At 36.3% G+C, this 25,412-nt stretch overlaps 1 protein-coding gene across 1 annotated transcript in view; it reads left to right on the top strand.

Moving 5' to 3' along the window:
- The window catches only part of LOC114360268 (heparan sulfate 2-O-sulfotransferase pipe-like), a 38,596-nt gene extending 13,623 nt beyond the window's left edge, over nucleotides 1-24,973 (top strand). The window contains exon 3 of the mRNA XM_028314898.1: nucleotides 24,805-24,973. Within this exon, the coding sequence (XP_028170699.1) occupies nucleotides 24,805-24,958 (154 nt within the window). The 3' untranslated portion in view covers nucleotides 24,959-24,973. The remainder of the gene's footprint in view (nucleotides 1-24,804) is intronic.
- Nucleotides 24,974-25,412: the final 439 nt, after the last annotated feature.

The following is a 25,412-nucleotide window of genomic DNA, read 5'->3' on the forward strand; positions in this document are numbered from 1 at the left end:
GTGTCGTAAGAGGCGACTTAGGGACTACACATCAAACAGAGAATGGGCAGCAGCGCTCTCTGAAAAACATCAATCTTTTAAACTGCGATCTCCAACCCGCCTGCCAAGCGTGGAGATTATGGCAAAACCCTCCACTATAGTGGAGGAGGCTCATAGTCCAGCAGTGGACTGTAAAGGGCTGTTGATGATGATTATAATTATAGAGACTTATGACTTTCTGAAATCTAGACTTTTCGTAAATGTTTGTATTCTGCCATTTATCGTAAGGGTTATACTTAATTTCAACTCATTAGACTGAGGTAAATTCATTAAACGCTAACATAAACATAAATAATGCTTGTGCTAGCAACCTGCGCGGGCGCTTTCTTCGGCCGCTTTGCGTCCCATCGTTGATAGAAGTATAGAAGCAAGACACTGCCTCGTTTGCGTGCTATCTGCACTTTATCATCGTGACATTCTTGTGCATGTCCGGAATGCATTAAAAAGATGACTGATTATAGAAAACGTTAATGTATTAGCTTAACTGAAAAAAAAATGGTCATAACTGATTGAATCAACTTAGAATTAAGATAAAGAGGCATTATCATTAAATCCGATTTACACCACCTTAATTTGAACCGTATCTGTTAACTTTCGGCTAATGTTTTTGTAAGGAGTTTGATAGACTTTTGACGTTTGTGAAAGTTAAAGTAATATGGTGCAACCCAGCCTAAATTAATAATATCTACTATAAGAGCACGACATAAATTGTTCCTGATCGCCTTTTACGACATACGTGGGAAGATTGGGAGTGGACCTATTCTACTTCAGCCAGAATCACAGGGCAATAAATGAAGTGAAATAAATAAAACGTTTGAATTTATTTGTTTTACTAATGTGTTTTCATACTAAAGTGCAATTTTACGCTTTGATTAATCGGGCAATAAAATGAAATGCACTCCTGTTTACTCTCAGTTGATTAATAAAATGATAGAGCAAGGTAATAATTGTACCCTCAGGATTAAATAAATGCTTGATACTATAGTTTTAATTGAAAAAGATATAGTTATTTTATTACTGTAGAATTATATTAGGTAAACCCGTTACAGAGACGTAAGGGTACCGATTCATAGTAATAAAACTATAAAGGTGCAGGGATGGAGAGAAGTCGTTAAAACTATTTTATGGTTTTAAAAATAGATTAATTTTACAAATGAAAGCTCAAGAATCTTATTTGCAATTACCTAGTTGATATTATGAACCACCAAGTTATCACTTCAGACAGAAACTCTACGCTGAGCATTTTATTATTAGTGTTAACAATTTATTAGTATTTTCACAGTTGTTTAAATTATACAATAAAGTAAATGTACCGTATTCTTAGGCGAAAAGATCTACTTATTTCGCGTGCTTAAAGTAATGACATTCATTTGGTGCACGTTTGTCGCTAGGGTTCCGTAGCACGCTCTTGATCCCGGCGACCCCATTGTGGTGCCCGCCGCGGCCCAACCAATGGAACTCCGGCACAGTTCCCACGAGCTTGCTCTTCGTCGCCAGTTATAAATACTCTTAGTTATCTAGACTGAGCCTTGTGTGCGTTTTGCAAATCTATGTGTAGGATTAACTTCATGTCCTACATAATTGCATCTTACAGTAAGATATGAAGGACAGACTGTCCTGGCGCCTTAGAACAAGGAGAGCTGACCCTAAATAATGGGAAAAAGGGCTAGGTTTTCCCGGAGAAGAAGAAGAAGAATTATTGTAAAGAACACTATTACACAAAGAGCAGATTTTTCAATCACCGAAAAACTTTTATTCTGAAGAACAAAATTGGCAAATTGACGGTCTCAGTATCTCAAAAAGTCAATTTTATTCTTCGATGACAAGATATCCAGCGATTGAAAAATCAGCCTTAATTGTGTTAATGTTACATTAAGATAAAAAATCATTTAGAGAGTCCAATCCTGTCAATATTGAGTGCAAGCAATATACAGTTAGACGACTTATAAGACAAATTATTCAGTCAGGACTCGTGACTAATACTCGAGTCACGAAATACCTATTCAGTGTCAAGTATAAGACCTCTATCTTACAGCAATCTATTAAGAGCAGTAAATAAACTGACGTAGGTACTCAAATATAGAGTTTAATTATATTTAGCGAAGGTATACTAATCTGGTGTGAAGTTCCTTGTCCACTAGATTGTTACTGAAGACACGTCATGAAATGTGCAGTCGACAGAAGATCAGTCTAACATTTTTGTTGCAATATCGCACTTATTACAACCATCTAAGATGCCTCAGTTTTACCTTGATGTGCTGTAGTCTGTGCCTATCCTAATGCCTGGTTTTACCGAGGACAATGGCCTTCCAAGTCAACGTTGATGGCTCCTAGTCGCCAGACTGCATGCGTAATCAGCCGCCACCACAGACCCATTACTCCTGATGAAGAAAGGAAAAAAACTGCAATAGACTTCGTCTAAAATGGATATTTTGTTTTATATGTAAAGTCTGTTCTATAAAGTAGGCAGAGGCCCGCAGGAAAGTAACGCTCTAAAATAATTTAGATTCTGCACTTAATTATTAATACTGAAATATTTTTGTAATCCCCGTATCAGGTGCAGAAAAAAGACGGTTTAATGTTTGTATGAAAACGCAGATTCACGTCTCCACGATTGCGATGCCGCAGGGTAACAACTAATTAAGTAATAAACGACATGAAATGAATATAAAGATGTCATTTAGGTACCTACATAATAATGAAGATTTTACCGTGTGGTAATTGATTTATTCATGGGTAAGTGCCTAATTACCATACTATTACAGATATAAACTAAATTAAATTATTATTCCCGCGTATGATTGAGTGCGCGCCACCTGTTTCACAAAATCATCTATTTGATAAAGTCACAGGTATTCCGCTACTTTTGCTACTGCACCAATATGTAAAGCAATTGTGCAAACCTAACACTTGCTAGCGAAGTTCGCACCGTGCAAACTTTGCCAAATGAATAGTAAAAACAACCAGAAACTTAGCGGTACCGCTACAGTTCACGTACAGGTTGACTAGTAGAGAATGCCTGTCCAGGCGTTGTTTGCCAATTGTACATTTTAAAATATATTTGATACAATAATGAATAAAACATTAATTAATAAATAGGATGACAAGGTGCTTTACTTCTAACGATACCTTAGTATAATTTTAGATATTTATTTGATGAGCATGTGGATTGAGGGATCCTTGCTTGGACTAATAAGGATAGCATTTAAAATGTAAAACAAAGGAAGCTAAAATACATAGCTAATTGTACCTATGTAATATGGATCAGTCACTCATGATAATTAAATGTTAAAATAAAAAATCAAATAGCAAAGCAAAAACCACTCCTTCATCTTCGTTCCTTTCCTAGTACTAGCTAGTGAATCCTAAGATCATAACGGTGTTTGGTAGCTCCAAGATCCCGTCCATTACCCGTCATCTGTACAGTAATATCAGCAATATTTTGACTGCGGTGCCAGTTTCGCACATTAGCCGCGAGCCCGCGTCATGTCACTGTCAGGCCACAAAAACTAAATGGACTCGGAGTCACTGATCCCCACTTAATTACAACTTAATGGCAAGGATACATTAATACACTAATCGATACAAGATTAACTGTCCTTTCGACAAGCGATTTAATATGTTGTTGACATAAAAGCAGCCGTTGCAAATCACTTTGCAGTGCCATTCCAGATATTTTTAACCGTGTGAATTAATTTTGTCATTTGGACTAATTATTTCCTGTGGGAACGATAACGAACATCTATATTACGGCGTGAGATTAATTACTATCGGTGTTCTATTTTTAAATTAATTAATTTACGCCTGCTTGAATGTAATAATAACCTTTTCTTGAGAACTATCGAAACTTAAGAACCAATCGCTTCCAGTAAACGTAGCGGATGCGTCTAATGACGTAGCGGATGTGTCTATGGGGAAATAAGCTTTTTTAAGCATTTTTTGTTCTTCATGTAAACAAAAACTAAGAAAGTGTCGTTTATTCGAGTTAAATGATCCCCTCGGGAGCTCTCAATTATTTTAAAAAACAATCATGTACAGCAATCCAAAATATTTTTGTTGCAAAATAGCACCTACGACAACTACATAGAGGTCACTGTGTTTAGCTTGACATGCAGTTGTCTGTATTATGTTTTAATATTTAAAGACCGTGCGAGCCGCCGCGAGACAATTGACTTTCTATTTTATCTATCTATTTACTTACACGCGTGTCGAAGTGTAATTAACATTTGATATTATTGTATTATGATTCGTGACAAAAGGTGATATACTGCGTGCATTAATGAAATTGTTCGAGCAAATTATATTTAATTACTTTTGGCGTTCTAATTAAATAAATGACAATGTAAAGTAGTCTTCGGCAACTAACACGGCGTGCGCCTCTCTAAAGGCCTAAAATTAGCCAATTTCCGGCGTTCTATCAAATCATCGGAAATTATGAGCTCTACAATGTAGCCTGCGAGTGCGAATAGAAAGTATAACTGATTTGATTGCGTCTTCATAAAGATTGATCTGTAACGAGACTACATCCACATGGAAGTGCATCCAATAAAATATTGTATAACAGCGCGTTGCTCTATAATATCCGAGATTTCTATTAAATTTAATTGCTCCGTTGGTCTGGGCACTATTTTCAATATTTTTAGTACTACGTAAATCAATTATAGCAAGTCTGCTAGTAAAATAGAGGAACTGAGTAAGTAAATAATTAGGTATTTCAATTGTTTTACAACTTGGCGATGAAAAGTAATAAAATAAGCAAAGCATAAATTGAAATAATTTTTATTTGAACATCATAATGCATTACTGTTTTAGTTATTTATTTTACTTGTTTCTGTAACATTCGGACCGTGACCGTAATATTTCTTTAACATTTTTACTTATTAAGGAGTTACAAATATCCATTTTTCCTGACACACTTTTGCGCTAATAGCTTAATACATATTAGCAGAAATAAGCTTGGAGTGATTCTAGCAGTCAAAATGTAACCAAAATCGTATCGTATAAACCAACCTTCACGGTGTAGCCATTCATTTGGCTCAAAAACTGAACTCCGACAAACGTTACTTCGATATTACGTTACTCCGACACTACTGAATATCGACATGACTTTACTTCGACACTACACTACTTAGACAAAGGCGAATATCCTTTGTCGGAGTAGTGTAGTGTCGAAGTAAAGTCATGTCGATATTCAGAAATGTCGGAGTAACGTAATGTCGAAGTAAAGTTTGTCGGAGTTTACTTAGGTTGCGGACGAATTGGCGTTAATCTTGATGAATGTGTACAAACAGCGTAATACCTCGTATTAGCGGGGTTATTAAACTAAAACACTTATTAAAATAATCGCGAGCACATAAAAAGCCCGCGCAAAAAAGTTTAATATACTTTGTTATTACTCATATGTAAAGCAAATATGGAGCTTAATTGGCCGTAATTATAGACTCCATACGAATACAATAAACCTATGTATTTTTAGGAAAATATCTTTAGTTATGTAATAGTATTATTGATTAATTAAATTTTATATACTATGTAAGTGTAGAATGCGTAAGCATAAATTATTTTGGCAAAGTACAGAAAAGCAATTGAAATGCATGGACGAGCATAAAATATATATGAGTACGTAGGTAAAATACATAGGTGGCTTTTTAAAAACAATTAGCAGTAATTAATGTTGGTAACGTTGTTGTTAGAGTAATTTAGTCGAGGAGCATGATATATTGCGTTGAATTCGATGTTCTAAGGCGCGAGCTGCATCCATGTGGCGCAGAACGTACACAACTAAGATCGATGTCTATATATATAAAAGAAAGTCGTGTTAGTTACTCCACTTATAACTCAAGAACGGCTGAACCGATTTAGCTGAAAATTGTCAGGGAGGTAGTTTAGAGCCAGGAGAAGGACATAGGATACTTTTTATCCCGTTCGAAATAAAAAAAAAGTCTGCTTATTTATTGCCATTAAGGCGGAACAAAGTTCGCCGGGTTAGCTAGTTTCTTATAAAAATAATAAAACAATATTTATTATATTTTTAAACTGAATGCCTTGGTCCATTAATTTAAAGTTTCTTGACATGGATCGAATAAAATTATCAGTTACAACCCGCCTATTAGGGTACAGTCGGGTGAAAATAAGTTAGTTACTACCCCGACATTTTTAATGAATTCTTTTGATAACTATTATAAATAAAAGTAGCTGCAGACAAACTATTTGCGATATCTCGCTAAAGTAATACTCATAATTCACAATGACAATGGCGATGGCGATTTATAGCGCTACGCATACTGGATGCTAAGAGCAAGTGCATCCAGTTGGCAATAAAAAATAGTGCAAAATGGGCAAAAAAGTTAAACGTCTTCTTTTCAGCTGACTTACAAGCGGCCACACACGGTTGTTTATGTTAAATAACTGCTGCTATACATAACAATGCAATTACGAGTCCTATTTTCAATGTTTATTAAGAGATATGAATTCTTAAATCTTATATTTAAATCTTAAAAAGAACAAAAATAACGACTCAAAAAATACTTAACCACGTATGTAACAAGCTTTACGAACCGCTGTAGGCGTCAGATATGATAAATTTTAATGGGGTATCACTAGAGCTAGCAGAAGCATTACTTTTAAGACATGATACCAATAGCACCCATCCAAGACAACTATAGAACACACGCAATTGCGAATTTTTTAGTTTTTTCCAGTACATAATTATTTCTCTTGTCCATGTAAAATTCATTATTTATGGATTGAAAATACAGTTGGTTTACTTTCTTAATCGTCATTTGGATGCGTAGCGAAGATGAACGAAATTGAATCGACCAAGTATCTAATACCCACGAATGAGAAAGCGTTAAAGTCTTTAAGGCGGTCTATCTGTTAATGAAAGGTGCAAGATGAAAACTCCTTAGTCTAGATATAGATAAATCATATCGCTAACTTAATACCGTTTCTCAAACAGTTGATCATCGCGAGGAGGTGAGGTGATAAAAAAGAGGTAATTTAAACAAAAATAAGCTTGATTAATTTAAACAGTCACGATGTAATCGAGTGTAGCGTATGAAGATATCTCGCCGCGATCTACTTAAGATTTGATACCGATTGTACAGGGTTGTCAAAACTTGGATTACGCTTTGGCATGTATAACGAATCCGCACGAGATACAATTCAGGAGAATGAACGGTAGGAATTGGTATTCTACCTTACTTAAGTTTGTTTCCATGACAACAATGGTTGTTTTGGTAGTTGGAGGGCTAAGATAGCGAGTTTCGCTGTGCTTTAGTATAGAGCACAATTCTCAAGGATTCCGGGCGAATGTCACTTCTGCCTTCGGCTTCGGCCTGATTATCACTTTTCAACCGGCAAAATATAGAGCAATCTTCCCTGTTAAAAATGTATGTATATTAGTGTAATGTAAACACGATAATTTTTCAACACCTAGTGGCGTGCAGTACATCTGTGCCTACATCTGTTGCATTTTGCATGTCTGTTTGTGTAATAATTAGAAGTCTGTTTACTATGTACGAGTATTTCCTGTGAGCACGTGACATGCAAACCGGATATGTTACAACGCGTTGTATTAAACAAACTAAGTATTAAGCGTAGTACTATGTAGTTATACAATATTTTATAACCAATTTCAGGTGATGGTAGATAGCTGTGCCAGGAAGTTTGATGAAAGCCTGATAATATGTTATGTTATTAGAGAGGGACCTGTACATGTTACGATACTGCAAATAGAGAAGTGGATGACAAAATAATATCGAAATCATTTTGCATAAAGAGCAGTAATTAAAGGAGTATAAAATCTGTATGGTAGTACTTTAAGTGCAAAATGTAGCGTGACAACCCTACGTGCCTATTAATTTGTTTATTCGAAGCAAGCACTCGCAGGAACGCTCGCGTCAAAAAAAGCGTTCATTGTAGATTGTAGCCGTGAAATTGTAATGCGTTTCATCTCGAAACGGCTCACCGATTGACTATTAATGAGCCGCAGGAGAGGCTAGTTAAGGTTCGACCAAACCAGCGCGTGTAGCTGGCGTGCATGATGGCGATGGAGATCAGTCGCCATGCATCGCTGCACGCTGGCTGATTGCGTGTGATCGCGTTGGTATGGCCGAACCTATAAACGAATTGATCGCCATCGCCATCGCACGCAACCTGATCGCGTGTGATCGCGTTGGTATGGCCGAACCTATAAACGAATTGATCGCCATCGCCATCGCACGCAACCTGATCGCGTGTGATCGCGTTGGTATGGCCGAACCTATAAACGAATTGATCGCCATCGCCATCGCACGCAACCTGATCGCGTGTGATCGCGTTGGTATGGCCGAACCTATAAACGAATTGATCGCCATCGCCATCGCACGCAACCTGATCGCGTGTGATCGCGTTGGTATGGCCGAACCTATAAACGAATTGATCGCCATCGCCATCGCACGCAACCTGATCGCGTGTGATCGCGTTGGTATGGCCGAACCTATAAACGAATTGATCGCCATCGCCATCGCACGCAACCTGATCGCGTGTGATCGCGTTGGTATGGCCGAACCTATAAACGAATTGATCGCCATCGCCATCGCACGCAACCTGATCGCGTGTGATCGCGTTGGTATGGCCGAACCTATAAACGAATTGATCGCCATCGCCATCGCACGCAACCTGATCGCGTGTGATCGCGTTGGTATGGCCGAACCTATAAACGAATTGATCGCCATCGCCATCGCACGCAACCTGATCGCGTGTGATCGCGTTGGTATGGCCGAACCTATAAACGAATTGATCGCCATCGCCATCGCACGCAACCTGATCGCGTGTGATCGCGTTGGTATGGCCGAACCTATAAACGAATTGATCGCCATCGCCATCGCACGCAACCTGATCGCGTGTGATCGCGTTGGTATGGCCGAACCTATAAACGAATTGATCGCCATCGCCATCGCACGCAACCTGATCGCGTGTGATCGCGTTGGTATGGCCGAACCTATAAACGAATTGATCGCCATCGCCATCGCACGCAACCTGATCGCGTGTGATCGCGTTGGTATGGCCGAACCTATAAACGAATTGATCGCCATCGCCATCGCACGCAACCTGATCGCGTGTGATCGCGTTGGTATGGCCGAACCTATAAACGAATTGATCGCCATCGCCATCGCACGCAACCTGATCGCGTGTGATCGCGTTGGTATGGCCGAACCTATAAACGAATTGATCGCCATCGCCATCGCACGCAACCTGATCGCGTGTGATCGCGTTGGTATGGCCGAACCTATAAACGAATTGATCGCCATCGCCATCGCACGCAGCCTGATCGCGTTGGTTTGGTCGAACTTACCCAACTGTGTTCATTAAAAGCCGTATTCTCATTTTTAATTCGTTGTTATTCTGTCATTTACGATAACGAGACGTTAAAATGGTTCAAACTTAAATTTATATTCTGTTTCTCACGGTTATAGTAAAATTACTTTTAAATGAAAGTCATTTATTACTTAGCCTATAAAACCAACATTCAATAGTTGTAAATTATTTCAGTGTTAAGTACTAAAGGATTTAACCTATAATGAGCAGGTGCAAGCGAATCGAAAATAAAAATAGCGATCTGGTTTAGTGACTATTTAAAAAGAACTGAAACGGTAATTCATAAAAAATATTTTAATAAATAAATAAATAAACTCAAAACCGTTCGTAGGTCAACCTGATTGTAGTGGTGTAACACGAGAAAGTTTTTCGCTGTATTGTTTGACTTTTTTCATTCATTCGTACGCATTTTTTCAAATTACATTAATGTTGTTTTAGATAGTAAAATACCGGTAGTGACGAGATAGGTGACGAAACCTCTAATTAAAATTACTACGATAAACTCATTCATGTTCTGATGTTGTCATCATTCCTGCGATAGTTTATTTGGATGAACTTACCAAACTTGTTTCAAATATAGTGATAACGAGGTTAATGTGGCTTGTCTTATAATTTGTACGCCTCTACAGTAGAGTCACTTAATCTGTTATGTAAACTAAAGATGCATTGATGTATTCGAATGACAGTTAAAAAGCATGTACGCAATGTGTACAGCCCCGTTAAAGATGCATTGATGTATTCGAATGACAGTTAAAAAGCATGTACGCAATGTGTACAGCCCCGTTAAATGCCCAGATTAATGAAGAGAATGTTTTCCGTGTATTTCAGAAATCTCGTGAAACTTGGTGGTTACTCGGCGGTATCACGAGTCGGAACATTTTATTAATGAGATTTGCGTAAGGCTCTGGAATAAGATGAATAGTTAAACGTAACGTAAATGAAACACCTGGTCGTGTTATTTATTACTTTGGTATTACGAGTAAACGTGGGAAAATGTACAACTTTCATAACCACTTGTTACATTGTACTTCTATCTCTAAACAATAATAATTGCTTCCAAATAAACAGCCGCTATTATTGTTATATAACTCTACAGTATTTAGCGGATTTCTTCTGCAAACTGTTATTGTATTAGTTGTATTGGATGTGTATTATGGCATAACTGTAAGTAATTTCTAGTAATAGTACGATTACTGGGTTACATACAAGCAGTTTCCGTAGTCAGTTGATAAGAACTCCATCAGCTAACGATTTAATACATGATACTGTTAGACTGATGACGCGTCTATCCACTGACGATTTTTTTACGGAAACAACTACTATGGTACTGTGTATGTATTGTAAATATGCGTGCATATACATACCTGGTTAATGTTTGCTCGAGTAGAAAATCGTGCAGGTAATTATTCGGAAATCGCATTTTAACAAGATCATTTTGATATCAAATTATAGTCTCTTTTTCTACTTAGAAAATGATTCGAATACGGGCCAGTCAGAGCCAGATCTTTATCGAGAAGTTCGCAGACTTTCTTAACTACTTTAAAATGATAGATTTTTTATTAGCTTCCCTCAAAAAAATAAAAGAACTGTTCCTGGAATACATCTTAATGGCAAATTAAATCAAATCAGATATGATTATTGCGAATTAGAATTTTATAAATGATCATAAAACTGATTACAGGAGCTTCATTTCTAATTTACCCCTTAGAAACACCGTAATTTATTCATAATTAAGCATTTTTCTGTGTTATCTTATATAATTCTTGTGCTGATCTGCCGCAAACTACTTACCTACATGTGCATTAGATTTTTTGCTATACCTAAATTAGAAGAAATGTTGTTATTTTTTTACTCCATAACGATATAGTTACTAGTTCTATATCCATTATCCAAAAATAGCTGGGAACAAAACTGCGGCTTACTTATATTCAAAATTGCTGCATTTTTTCTAATACAATAAAAAACTAGCGGTCTGGACATCACTCAGCTTTTTGCAGTCAACTTTCTTGTGAACGTAAAAAGTAAATTGTATTAAAATTACACATTAAAATGCAATGAAAAATTGCTGACCTGGAAATTGGGATCTAACAGTCTCAACCACAGGCCTAGTTTTGCAGACAGCTAGATTGTGTGACAAAGAAATCATGTCAGTGTGATTATTGCGCGCGGTTTCCTCAAGAATTTTCTTCATTGTCAGCCAGACTGGAGCGGATACGTCAGAGCACAAAGCGGTATTGTTCGTCATTGCGTCATTGTGTCAGCGTTGACATTGCTGCCGCGCGTGACATGTCGCCTTACGAGGTCAGTAGGTAGGAGCAACCAAAGTTCATGTTCATGCTCATGAGCTTCATGAAAGCTCATGCTAGACACCTGTCTGAAAACTTTTCCAACTCGTGGACCATTTGTTTTTTGTTTTGGGTCAGGATTGGATTGTTTTATTAGAATACATTAAAATGTGTTTAACTTACTTGTGCTACCATTCATGGAAAGCAAAAATTCAGTTCATTGCATCCTTCGCAATTCCTGTTTTTTTTGCTTAATTAAACTCGCAGTTGCTATTATAACGAGCTTTTTTATAGTCCACATTTCGTACCACAGTGCTGGAGCCAAGCGTTACTATGTAAGTACCTATGACCCGTTAAAAATGTTTCACGGAAAAAACCACAGACATGATTCACCGTCGCAGAATTTATCCATCAACCTCTTCCTTCCTTTCGAAGCCGTCATGTGCCATCATATTTTGCATATCACTTATTCGAACTATCAATTCAGATGCGCTAGAGTTATGCAAAAAGATACAGACGGGTTTTTATGAACTTATCTTTCAGTGAGTTAGTAAAAGTCATAATGACGGTGCGATACCGCGGTCAAATGCGCCGAAATTGCATAATATCACGCTTTCTACTTCCATGTTCTTTCATCGAGTGCCGTCAGCTTATCAAAAGGCTCCTAAGTCGGACGTATGAAGTAAGTATAGGTAACTGGTATAAGTGTGATGTCATATACGTTTACTCGTTTAGAAAAGCCGGGTATGAAAGTAAAAGTGGTCGGTTTGGGCGGTCAGGTGGATCCTCTATAGAATGGATCATAAAAGCTCGTTACGCCTTATCCCACGCCGCACGAAAGTGAGAGGATGAGCGAGCGGCCACACCGATACGTATACATTTACTCTTAAACCCGAAGATGTTTATGTGAGGATGTCATTCGAGCGAAAGTTGCATCGTTGGATAACAGTTCGATCTAAATACTTGGGTGCGTTCGGCCTCAATCGAATTTATATTCTATTCGAGTTAGGTAATGCACTCGCGCATATTTGCAGACTCCCATTATGGTGCGGTTTGTAAATACTCGTAGGAAATGCATTGATAAGTTGTCGCCACGTAATCACATAACATTCCTGTTTTAATGTATTGATGTGATTAGAAAAGTCTGCAAAAGGTATCTAGGTGGCTTAAATTAGTTAGATACACATAAAATAAAAATCTTTATTATAATTTCTTTTATTAGGTAGGTATGTTAATTTTCTTTTAAAGGTAATTGTTTGGCTGTATTTCCGCAGTTGTTTTTTATTTTCGTTAAAATGAGTTTTTTAATTTCCTCCTAACTCATTACAAACTGTACCAGGGAACGCTTAATCGATGCCGCAAAGCATTTAATTATGTTGACCGCGACCATGCGTCGGCGCTCCATCGTAATTGCCACAAATTGCCGGCTGTGTCGACTGTCAAAGCGTTACGAGCCGTCAAATTAGCGGCTAAACGGACGGCTGTCTGTCTCTGAGGTTGAACTTTACACTTTCATATCACATCGAAATTAATTTAACTAAACACATCAAATACAAAAAATGTACAAAAAATATTTCTATTTTGTTTCCTAAATAGGAGGACCTATTCATTTTTAAATACGTTATCTATTTAAACGCGAGTGGAGAAGTAAGTCTGTATTTACAATTCTATCTTACATTGCAATTCAAATAGTCCAGACTTAAGATGGACCATTGTTTCATTCAAACATAAATAAGAAATATATGCTATAAAGTCTCTACAACTTCATTATTCTTGATAAAATATAAGTAATGATTTATGTACCTATATATAGGAGGTACCCCAGTAAAGTAGTTTTTTACATCGTTATCGGTTTATTCGTACGATTTAGAGTTGTTGAGGTGTGTGAAAGGTGTAATACCGGTATTTAAGCTGCAAGACATCCTTTTACCATATTCGATGGACAGAAAATATCTCCGGTTCGGGCGGAGCGCCTTACATTTTCATACAAAATGTCACTGCACTCTGGTACCACGACAATACTGCACCTAATATTTCTACAGCACGGCTACGGCTATAGAAAGAAAAAGCATGGGAATATGGTCTTGTTCACCTACTTTCGTGATAGAAAAACCTGAAACGTAAAATTGGAAAAGAATCAAGCGTAAAAGAAGGCTATGAATGTGCTACGGTTGCGGTCAAGTTGCGAACTTTACGGTGCTTTGATTTCTGTGAACTCCCATTTCGCAGATAATTTTTAATCGATTCGTATGTAGGACATGACTAAGAGGGTAGACAGTCATGGCCGGCCGCTTGCGTGATAGCAGCCACGATTTCTCGTGATGCTCATACTCTCACACATCTCGTTACTACCACTCGCTGCTACAATAAAAAGTTTATTACCGCCATTAGGTACCTGACCTTACAGCCTGATTTTACTTTTGCTGGCGATGGGTACAACCAATTTCGAAGACAATAGACGATTTTCATAATGCTGTGGGCACACGTCGTGCGATTAGAGCGCTTTCAAGGTCAACTTTCAAGTGCAACCCAATGATTAGGAATCTAGTAATTTACCAGCAAGTTGTGAAGATACTTTCTCGTGACTCGTAAAAGATGTCTCAGCATTCATCAGCAAAAGTAGATATTGTTTTATAGTGACACAGTAACTTTTAGCAACAATCTAGAAAAAATGATATTACTTTGTTAAATTTATTATTAGCTACAATATCTGTAGCTTTAATCAATTTTAAGAGTCCCAATAATACTCGTATTATAGAGAATCAGAATATTCATTTGCGGAACACAATTCCCACGACTTAGTCGCAGTACATTAATCTAATAACATCTTGTATCTTGTAATTAATGATCAGCATAAATAATCGTTTTAATCCAGCGTAGAATACAAAATGGCGTAACATTGAGCTAAATGAGTGCAGATACAAATTGATTTAGAACCGTGGTGTGGAATTGTGGATTTGATATCGGAAAGCGCATCTGGTTGGAAAGCGACCCGCTAAGGACCGGCTGCACCCAGCTTTCCTTTCTCGTCTAGGCTCGCAGCCTTCATCATGCATCAGCTTTCTAGCTGGGAGTCGTCGCCAGTCAAATCTGTGAATCTACCAGCACTGCAGAACTGCAGGCACTAATAGTTTTTCTAAATCTAGAGTATTATTTTACTAGCGTTATACTGCCAATTAAATGTAAAATCTATTTTACAATAACATTAACATGTTTTTATTGAAAAAGAAAAGCGTGTTCGCGGAGTATTAGGCGAGGATGCTTGCTGCATTTTCCTTGCTGCTTGACTAAATCTGTAATGACGACACTATACAAAAAGAGGCATAGTTACTTAGCTGAACTATTGTTATTGTATTTCAAACGCGTGAACTTTTATATTAATTCATGAATTTTTCCTTTATTTCAATTGGATAAGGCAAATATATAAGGTTTTTTAACATTAGAAAAGTTAAATATTTGTATTGCCACTGGTTTTGTTATACGTAACATGTTATTGAATATCTCTGAAGATAATTAACACCGTAAAATATAATCATGTTTCAACTAAGTTCATCAACATGCATCATCATCGCAAGTAAAAATGTAGAGGTAGACCCGTTATATGATAAAGATGTTTATTTAATTAATTGACTCTTAATTAACACCTTGTTCATTTATATCATAAGTGAGTAAATAAAATACTACGTTTATAAGTTAGTACTTGTTTTTAGTGTCGCATAGTCTTTGTTTCAGTATCATCATTTAATATTTACATTTGTTTTTAAAATTACATAATTAATCTATTTTACTTTAATTTCAACTGCATACTTAATAATGCATTCACAGTTCACTCATGCATGCATGCAAATTAAGTTTATTTATACCCGATATAAAATAAATTGTTAATAAATATAATATTGCTTTATAGTGTATAAATTAATAGTGAGGCGCTTAAATATGACACACGATATCATTTTAACACATGGATAGCTATTTAAAAAGTATGCATCTTAAGCAGTACACGTCACTGAGCATGGTGTACACAGGCGACAGAACCGAAGAAACAATATCAATATTTTTACATAACGTAAGTGCGCCTATTAACGACCCCCCAAAATTTGTATTCTATTACCGCCCTATTTTTTTTTCTTTCATAAAATACATAATAACAGGTTCCAGAAAACACGTTACCTAAAAAATATCTAGATATGTTTATTGACTATCAAAACGATTAAAGTTTGTGTTCGTAAATAACCAGTAAACGGAGTTATTTGACATTAAATGGGACGCGCCCGCAACGGACGCACTTTTCATACTGACGCGCTCCCAGCTACTTAAGGTGCACCTTGTTATTAATTAGCGATTTTAACACATTTAAAATGAGTATACCAACATGTTTTTGCATAACAATATTAATTCGTACTTTAGTTTCCTTAATAAACCCTCAATATAGCCCTCTCGCTGTATTTTTGTGGCTTAAATACAATTTTAAATAAGGGCGGTTATAGAAACACTTTTCATAATTTGGTTCCTAATAACGACCCATGGCGTTGTTAGAATTTTGATAAAGTTTTTTATTTTAGTATTTGTATCTTTAACTACGCATTTAGCCTCCATTTTTTTGTCTTGATCGATTCATAAGATTGTTTCACATAATTAAATCAATTAACGCCATACGTTAATTGTCATAGGTTTGGCATAAAACTGCAATGAACATTAAAGAATATCTCTAATAATGTATGACAACAGATTTTATAAAAACCTGTTAAATTCTAATTAGTACCTATTTGATATAAAATAAAACCTAATAAAAATGATACTTCACTGATCATGTCTTCATTAATGTAGATATTTTAGCTGCTTACTGTTTTTTTTTACGGTCGCTAATAGAATAAAGTAATGTTCATACTTAATTCTATTACCGCCTCATAACTGTAACGCCACCTGCGAAGACTTATAAGCCTGTATTTTGTATATAACTAACATTTATGTCATGACACCAAACCAATCATGCATTATCACAACTACTATGTAACTTTCTAAGATCTTTTGAATAATAAAAAAAATATTTAAAATAATTATACAGACAGTGTCCATTGTCCATAGTTTAAATGAAAATACACAATTACACACAATTAAAATAAAAACTAATTGAAAATTATAGTCAAATTAAATATAAAAATGAAATATTAAATGAATATTTAATTTTATTAAAACTCAAATATAGTTTAAATAATGACCCCCACTACTCACTAGAACACCGGGTACCGCGTAATCAAGTATAATAGAGGAATTTATTATTATTCTATTTTTGCTTGATTTATTTATTTATTTTCGAGAAGCCGTGCCTTTTCTCTTTTAATAATAAAAAAAAATTGACTTGAAAAAAAACCAAATTTAACTAAAACTAAAAACAAAACAAATTTAACGTCAAAAAATCAAGTGGTTCCCGAGCCTCTGAGCGGGAATCGAACCCGTGCCTCTTGGAATATACCCAATTGAAGAGCAATATTCTTAGCGGTCGGTAATAGAAACAGAAAAAACGTTAATAGAAACACACCTCGTCCATAGGTCGGTAATAGAAACAACTGCTTTTTCAGATTAAATTGCTATTTATTAATTATTGTGTGATTGAATACTCATTTTTACTACTTGAATTCAAAGATTACTTCACCATTGTTATAAATAAATTAAAGTGTCTTTTCTATCACCACGTCTTATATCTAATTTTCTAACGTTTATCCGAAGTGAGCTTAAACTGGCGGTAATAGGCGCATTTACGTTACCTATTGGTAGAGAATCGTACTATATGTATACCTGTAGCCTCAAGAGATCTCAATGCGAATTAGTTTTGACATTTCTCTGGCTGTCCCGACTTTTAGTGTAACTTATGTATTATCCAGTTGAGGATTTGTTACCTTTTCCACTTATTCTAAAAAGTGAAGCCATTCTTTTTAACAAACAAATAAATATATTTATTTTACCTAAAAAAGCTTGAATGCGTTTTTTCTTATTTTGACGAGCTACAAGCCACACATGAGAAAATTTAATTTATTTTTTCAACTTTTAATCATTTAAAGAGATGTTTATATGTTACAATAACGATGCGGTGTACTTGGAAGGTGTAATAAGTGTTCAACAGCAAACATATTTCTAATTAAATGTGTTTAATTAGAGTAGCAACGACCAAATTACTCGCCCCACAGCAACTTTTTTAGATTTATTAGGTTAGTTTGCTAGATAGGTCGTTACCGGCGCGGGAAGATAATAAACAATCTGCGAACATTTTCCCCATTATGAGTTCTTGGCCTTATTCTTTCACGCACGATCGCACGCGTCGAGCGAGCCCTCAGCCGTCGGTCGCGTGCGGTAATGAGACGCCAATCAAGCCGATGGACATCCATTCGCATCTATAGGCATAATTATTGCCAACTGTTATTAATAACAGACCACTTAATAACATCCATAATATTAACATATCCTGGGGATACGCGCCTTATCTGCTCCCCCGACGTTTAAACTGTCAAGTGTGATAGAAATTGACCGGGATGAAAAAATTGCACGTCACTGCTCAGAAATAATTGGTTTTTAATTGGATTTCATAAAAAATATCTAAGCCTGTTACGTGAACTTAATAACCTGATGTTTCTCAGCTTGCTTAGGATATTACAGGCTTGATTGTTTGATAAGAAAACGATTCCTTCACGTTCCGATCAAAGCGTGTCAGTCGCTTGAACGCTTACGGCGCGCCGTAAGATTGATAGTAGGGTTGTTAATATCGCCCGCACGATTTAAGAAGATCCTACCATTATAAAAAGACGAAAGAACGGACAACGAAATCTATTTGAAATCTAGGCGTTTTAAATGAATATAGAATGTTACAAAATTGGCACTATTTGGCTATATACAGACAGATCTTTAATCTTGGATTTTATTTGATGGTCTCTACTTGCACATATAATTTGAAATTGCAGTAAAGTTGCATCAATAAACAAGATATAGTTGAAGTCATCAATAATACAGAAAAGGGACATTAATTATAATTTTAACATCATTAATCATAGTATAATCACATCATTATGTAATAATGAATTAGCGGTTTGGATTCAATATTAAAATGGTGTGTAATTTACGGCTTCTATCTACTCCAAATTCTTTGGTTTTGTCGGTAATATTATTCACGATGTAATACCGACTCGTGCGCAGCGAGCGCCGCACGCTGTGAGATTGATGCATATCGGTAGACCACTAGATTTCAGCACTTCGAACCCTAATCTAATCTGCTAAAGCACAAGGGTCTTTATCTATTTGAATTGGGCTGTAACCATAGTAATTTATAGCAGAAATCTGTCTTCATAAATATTCCATCGATGATAAGATATTTCATGATGGTCGGTTTAACGCCACCAGCGAGGGATGTAAGACTGTGGATGATAAATAAACGCTGATTGTAAGTGTTGTGGCTTACTGTAGTTTATGTTAGAGCAGTCCCAATGGTCTGAATTATGTGCTATTCAGTGGTTGTACGGTGAACGTAAATCAGCGTATTTGTTAGGGGCATTTGCCGATGCTCTACATACTGCGAAGTGTACAAACGGTACATTCCCATGCTAAATTCTCGTATATTAGCAAATGATAGGTGATAAAGAAAGCCGGGACAGTCCAATTATCGTTCTAAAATAACATTCAGTAATGTCAAATCTACAATCTCACAAGTGCTCACGCACGCTACATTTATTTAGTTATTACAAAATGAGGCTAACTCAAATTGAATGCAATCAACATAATTTTGATAACGAAAAGATTATAATAAAGAAGAAATTAACTTAATCTGCAGACGCAGTATTGTTAACTGTTTTATGATATTCAGCGAAAGGCTTTCATTTCGACGACCCAGAAACAGTTGCTAATAAGCGAATTATATGGCACTTGTAATAATTTGCCGATAAAATTGCTTCTTTACAGCACAATTGCGACTCTTGTATTATTTATCGACGTTTGTTGTATTTATACTCTACTATCTCCTTCGTGGACATTAGACGAAAATAAATGACAAACGAAAGAAAATATTTTCAGCTATCTGTGCCTATTCTTAATTCATTTCATCATTATTCAAATGCCTATAGATCTTGCTCCATAACTGACTGTTTAAGAACACGCTGTAGATAGCCCGTGCCCGGTTTCTCTAAAGCAAGACTTGTAATACAAGTACGTAGCCATGGCAACTGAAAGGCTAAATATTTTAACAAGAGTTGTCATGTCTACTCACTTGTACAACAAGACTTGTAGCTTTCGCGAAACACATCCTAGTCTAGACTTGATAACATTTTCTAGCGACTTCCTACTTCGCACTTAGATATTTTCATTCACGATTGATGTTGGCAATGTTCGCTAGAATTATATTTGGCGCCCAAGAGAATGATTTCACTCTCTACATCCTGATTGTTCTTTGTTTGACGTCGAATAGTTCATTAAATGAGAAACAACAACTACATCATTATCTGATTCTATTCTTGGCAGAAACGGCTTGAGTTAGCCTCCGACGTAAAAAGTGCGTGTCTTATTAAAAGGATTCCGTAGCCTATTTGTGGCGGGCCGCCCACTAGAGAAATTCCGTCTATAAATATCTCTAGAAAAGTATTTTATTACGCAAATCTAAATTAGTTTGTGATGCGATAAGAGAAGACTTTCAAAGACATTTTTATCTCGAATGTCTTAAAAGTCTGCCGCTGTTATCGCTTTAAATGCTGCTCACTCTTTCAATAAAACTTGCCCAATATCGCTCCATCGTGCACTGCGATGGTTAGATCATAGAGAATATGGACCGTGGTCCCATAAAGCCCATACATGGCGCTGTTTACCCCTCAAACCACGTCGCAAATAAGGTTAATGTCCATTGCATATCCACTTTCTTTTTAGTGTCACGATCCTGCGTAGTAAAAGGTGAATACCGAATTACTATTGCCTTTTAACGATGAACCGTACGTTTAATAGGATATAAAACTCAAGACTCTACATATTCTCTTTTCACTTTTAGTATGCCTATATTATTTGAGTAAAATATTAGCTATAATGTTCCATTGGAGAGTTAGTATAATAATTCAAACTTATTTATTACTACATATACGATATATTTGGCGTTTAAACCAAACATAAACTAAACGTTACCCTAGATCGAAGTAGTGATATAACTAGCTGCGTCGTAAACTTTAAAGCGTTTTGTTAAACTTGGGTAAAACCGCAGTATAAATAAATTGTGGTGATAACGGACAGGGCAATTTCACGTTTCATTGCTGTCAACGAACTGCTCGATAGAGACGAGGTGAGCGCGACGCAATCTTAGGCAAATCTCGCTCGCTACTTGACGTGAGTCAAATGACAGTAGTGTGATAAGCGCACATATCTGTCAGGAAAATATGCAAAACTTTCTCTATAGTTTACTTTTTGCTTCAAATGGCCGATCAGTCAAGTTATGTAACAAGTAAACAATGTAAAGGTTAATAGTGAGAATTGCTGCTCTTAAAGATACTTATCAGATTGAATTTATTACTCTTTGTTTTCTCAGTTAAAAACTGATGTTGGATGAGTAAATTAAATAATTCAAAATTTTGAAGGATTAACTTTGTATGTAAAAATATCTCAAGGTGGATCCCAAGGTAGAGTTGCTTCGGACAACGAAACAATTGCCGTAATATTTACTATAACGAGGCTCGGACCAGCAATTGTCTTGTTAGAGAGGCCAACAATCCAACAATCTGACAGTCGTCGTAATTTTTCGTTTGTTTATCGAGCTCTTACAATAGGTTTCCCACCATTATTCCTTACCACTAGTTAATGAAAAACTTAGGCTGAATTGCACCACCTAACTTTGACTGTAACTATAACGATAACCGGTGTTTTTGTATGGAGTTTGACAGATTTTTGACGTTTGTCAAAGTTAAAGTAAGATGGTGCAACTCAGCCTTTTAAGCATTTGGGTGCATCGTTTTTCAATTATGTTGGGGGTGTTTATAGACGTTAAGTCATTTGATATTGTATGATAAGTGTGTAAAAACACAAAGGTTTTGTGAATTTCATTTGTTTTAGTGTGGGATTGAATATTACACGTGTTTGATGTGTTAAAACAGGAGGTAGTAATCAAAAACTTTAAAAGACGTAAAGTAAGCTTTATTTAAGTTACCTACAATAGTTGAATACAATTACCTACAATGATTTTCATTTAAAAATTAAGAGCAAAAAACAATGTTTTGTCAAAATTAATTATGTTTTACATTTTGAAAAAAGTTAACGTTTCAATCTCGGAGCTATTTAATGAAATTTTAAACAATTATAGAGGCGGTGAAAGGATAATTGTCCGTGCCGCATTAATTAACGGACTAAGGGAAAGCAAGCGTGAATCTAGGTAAGATTCTGAACGTCTTTTCTATGCTGGTAAAGCTATTTTTAGAACTTAATTATGCTAAATGCATACAATGTTTTTACTCTAACGCATGATACAACAGACTACATAAAGATACATTATTTTTGCACGGTCCGAGGCTTAGTGATAGTTGTGACAAACAATTTAAATTTATTATTAGACATTTACAGACAGAGTTAGTTGCTTTTAAACTTTCGCGTAGTGATTTTATTATCTAACTAGCTGACCCGGCGAACTTCGTACCGCCTTAGCGTAGAGATTTTCTTTATATTTTTTTCCGTAAAAACCTTGTACAGAGAATTAGAAAACTACAAAAAAAAATCAGCCAAATCGGTCAAGCCGTTTTCATGTTATGTCGTGACAACGGAAAACGGGTTTCATTTTTATATATATGTATAGATATCATGTTTAAATATTAATATATTAAAACACTATTGAGCGTTAATGCCTATTTCTGCTTATAATACCAAATAAATTGGTTTTATAAGTGCCTATATTATTCCTTTCGAACTTATAAATTTATGTAATGAATATCTACTTATTCTATCGTCTCCGATGTCACAGTTATAATTGACTCTCGTTTAGCGATGAATAAGATTTTCTTTTAATCGAATATTGTAATTTTCAATTACAATGAATCATGCTGTGAGAATGTTCCGTGAAACTGTGAGAAAAACTTCAATTTGCTTCGCTACCGACCAAATGCACCAATTAAAATGCCTCTCGAATCGTGTCCTATATCTAGGTTTGACTCAGGCAGAGCTTCCAGTAAGTTACAAAGCGCTGGACATTGTATTGTATGTTGCTTTAAATAGCAACGTAAATAATTGTTACTTACAAGCCTTTATAAAGTAATATACCGAATGAAAATTGAGAATGATATGCGTCGTTGGCGGTTAAAGGTTAATCTCGTTTTCCATGTGCCTATAGTATGCATATTTTACGCAAGTGGTTCAGTCTATATCTATTACTGGGACCACTAGTCACCGTATGCTATCATTACCGCACCGCCTTAACTCGACGTTACGTAAGCTTATGTAATCTTAACTTCATTATCTGTAATAAGCTATAATTAATGTACAAATGACGATTCAGCAAATCCAAACGGTACGAATAGAGCCTCCGCACTGTGTACTTATCGTTTCGCTGTGCCTCTAATAATTCGCATGAAACGCATAAAATATGGGTTTCTGGTAAATCAGTCAATCGTGTAATCAATTACGAACACGAATAACAATTTCCTTATTTCCCCAAAGAACTACCTAGTATTCATTGTTTAGTGGTACGAAACAGATAAACAGTAACTGGTAAAGTTAGCTGGTTTCGTGTTTTACATAATTACATAGTTTACGCTGTTTGAAGACAGCTCATAGTGACTGATTACAGTGATCTTAAATTCAACTAGGAGTTTTATTGATGGTTGAACGCGTAAAGAGAATAAAATCTGAATATAAATATGTATCTATTATAAATATGTATCTATTTTCCTGGTGAAGCTAAGACTAATCAAATCTATGTAGGCGGAGCATCACTCAAGTCGCAATCCGCAAACTGTTTTTACGGCTTCTTCCAATTTCGCACGTTCAGAATTAGACTAAACCGCATTTAGGTTATTTCATTAGATACCAGTAAGTTCTGCTCTATGATTAGATAAGCATGATTTCCATATTAAATAGAGTGCAAAATTTTGCATTTACGTTTATTATGCCGTTAGTCTTTAACTAAATAAACTTAATTTTACATGCAACAATGAAAGATGAAAATAACAGATCTTAAACGAGCTCACAAAAGCTTTATTTTATTTATTTAAGGGCAAAATAACTATTTGACTTAACCTTTTCAAGTGATCCCATCACAAAGGCTTTACAAACAACGACGTCCCATTACAGAAGCTAGGTTAACCCTGCGCCATCTAATGAGGCACTTGAATTCAATCCGTTCCATCGCGGCCATGTGTCAGAAGGACCAGGGTCCCGGTGACAGGTAACGGCCCAACTGTACAGTATAGAGCACTTTTGTTCTGAAATAGCATCTATTACGACTACATAAGCTTCCACAATGAAGCTGGAAATGCTGTCGACTGTACTTCGATTCAACAGCCATTCAAGATGCCGCGACCACACAATGGGAGGTCAGAGATCATAAATCATTAAGTTATGTAAAACGCTCTCAGACGTACCCTCAAGAATGAATAAGGACAGGCGGAATCGTTATATGAATAAGACTTCTTGGTCTTGACTTCTGTTAACCCCGTAATACCAATAAGGTTAAGGCTGAAGTTACATAATTATGTTAATTTAATATTAGCAGGTTCAATGATCTGGCTGTAACTGTGTACTATTTTACATCAGATAACTCAAAAGGTTAGCATTAGTCAGCTATGTTACAAAGTCAAAGGACGGCAGTTTCCTAATCGGGTGTTAGTCTTAGAAATTAATGTTGATTACGTCCGAATAGGTGTACATTTTTTTATGATATCGCTTAAAGATTACGCCTATGTGCTACTGTGGTAAATAAAATTAGACGATGGTTAATCTACATGAATGATTCTTGTACCCCAGCACTTGCACAAGGAAATTAGCGATCCTTCATAGTTTTGGTTACGATCAATGCATATTATAGTGCCCTTGACACAAAAGAAGAAGTATAATTAATTACATTTTCATTTGAAACCTTATCTATAACATATTAGAGTCGCAACTTATTGACATCTCTTTGCAGGACGAGCGAGCTGGTGGCGCTGGTGGCGGTGTCCTGCACTCTGTTCCTGTTCCTACACACGCGCGACCTCAGCACCCAGCTCCGACGTATGCAGGGCCGCCTCAACGATGACGTCACCGCCTTCAACCACCTCACTGACAGTGAGTGTCTATGACTTAAGCTAAAGCCCGGTCTGTGAGCACGTAGAATTTTGTCCAATGACCCAAAGCTCCTTATCGCTCGTGGTATAACTGCAAGCATAAGATACTTTAACAAAAGATATAAGTTACTTAGGCAGGTCTGCCACCAGGTGGACCGACAATCTGGTGAAGGTCGCGAGAGGTGCCTGGATGCGAGCGGCGCAGGACCGGTCTTGGTGGAAATCCTTGGAGGAGGCCTTTGTCCAGCAGTGGACGTCTTTTGACTGAAACGAACAAACGAACGATAAGTGGTAGGGAAATTATTAAAAGACGAAAGGTATCTCTCAGAAGTCTTTAACCACCTTACTGACAGTGTCTGAGATATAATAACTTTACTGCCAATAATAAATAGTTTAACAATATCGAGGTACGAAAATGAAAGACGATATCTCTAGCAAAGCTAACTCTCCTACTTAGCTATTTTTATGA

Source organism: Ostrinia furnacalis, unplaced genomic scaffold (genome assembly GCF_004193835.3).
Source record: "Ostrinia furnacalis isolate ACB-3 unplaced genomic scaffold, ASM419383v2 OfSCF0322, whole genome shotgun sequence".
In the NCBI taxonomy this organism is placed as follows: Eukaryota; Metazoa; Arthropoda; class Insecta; order Lepidoptera; family Crambidae; genus Ostrinia; species Ostrinia furnacalis.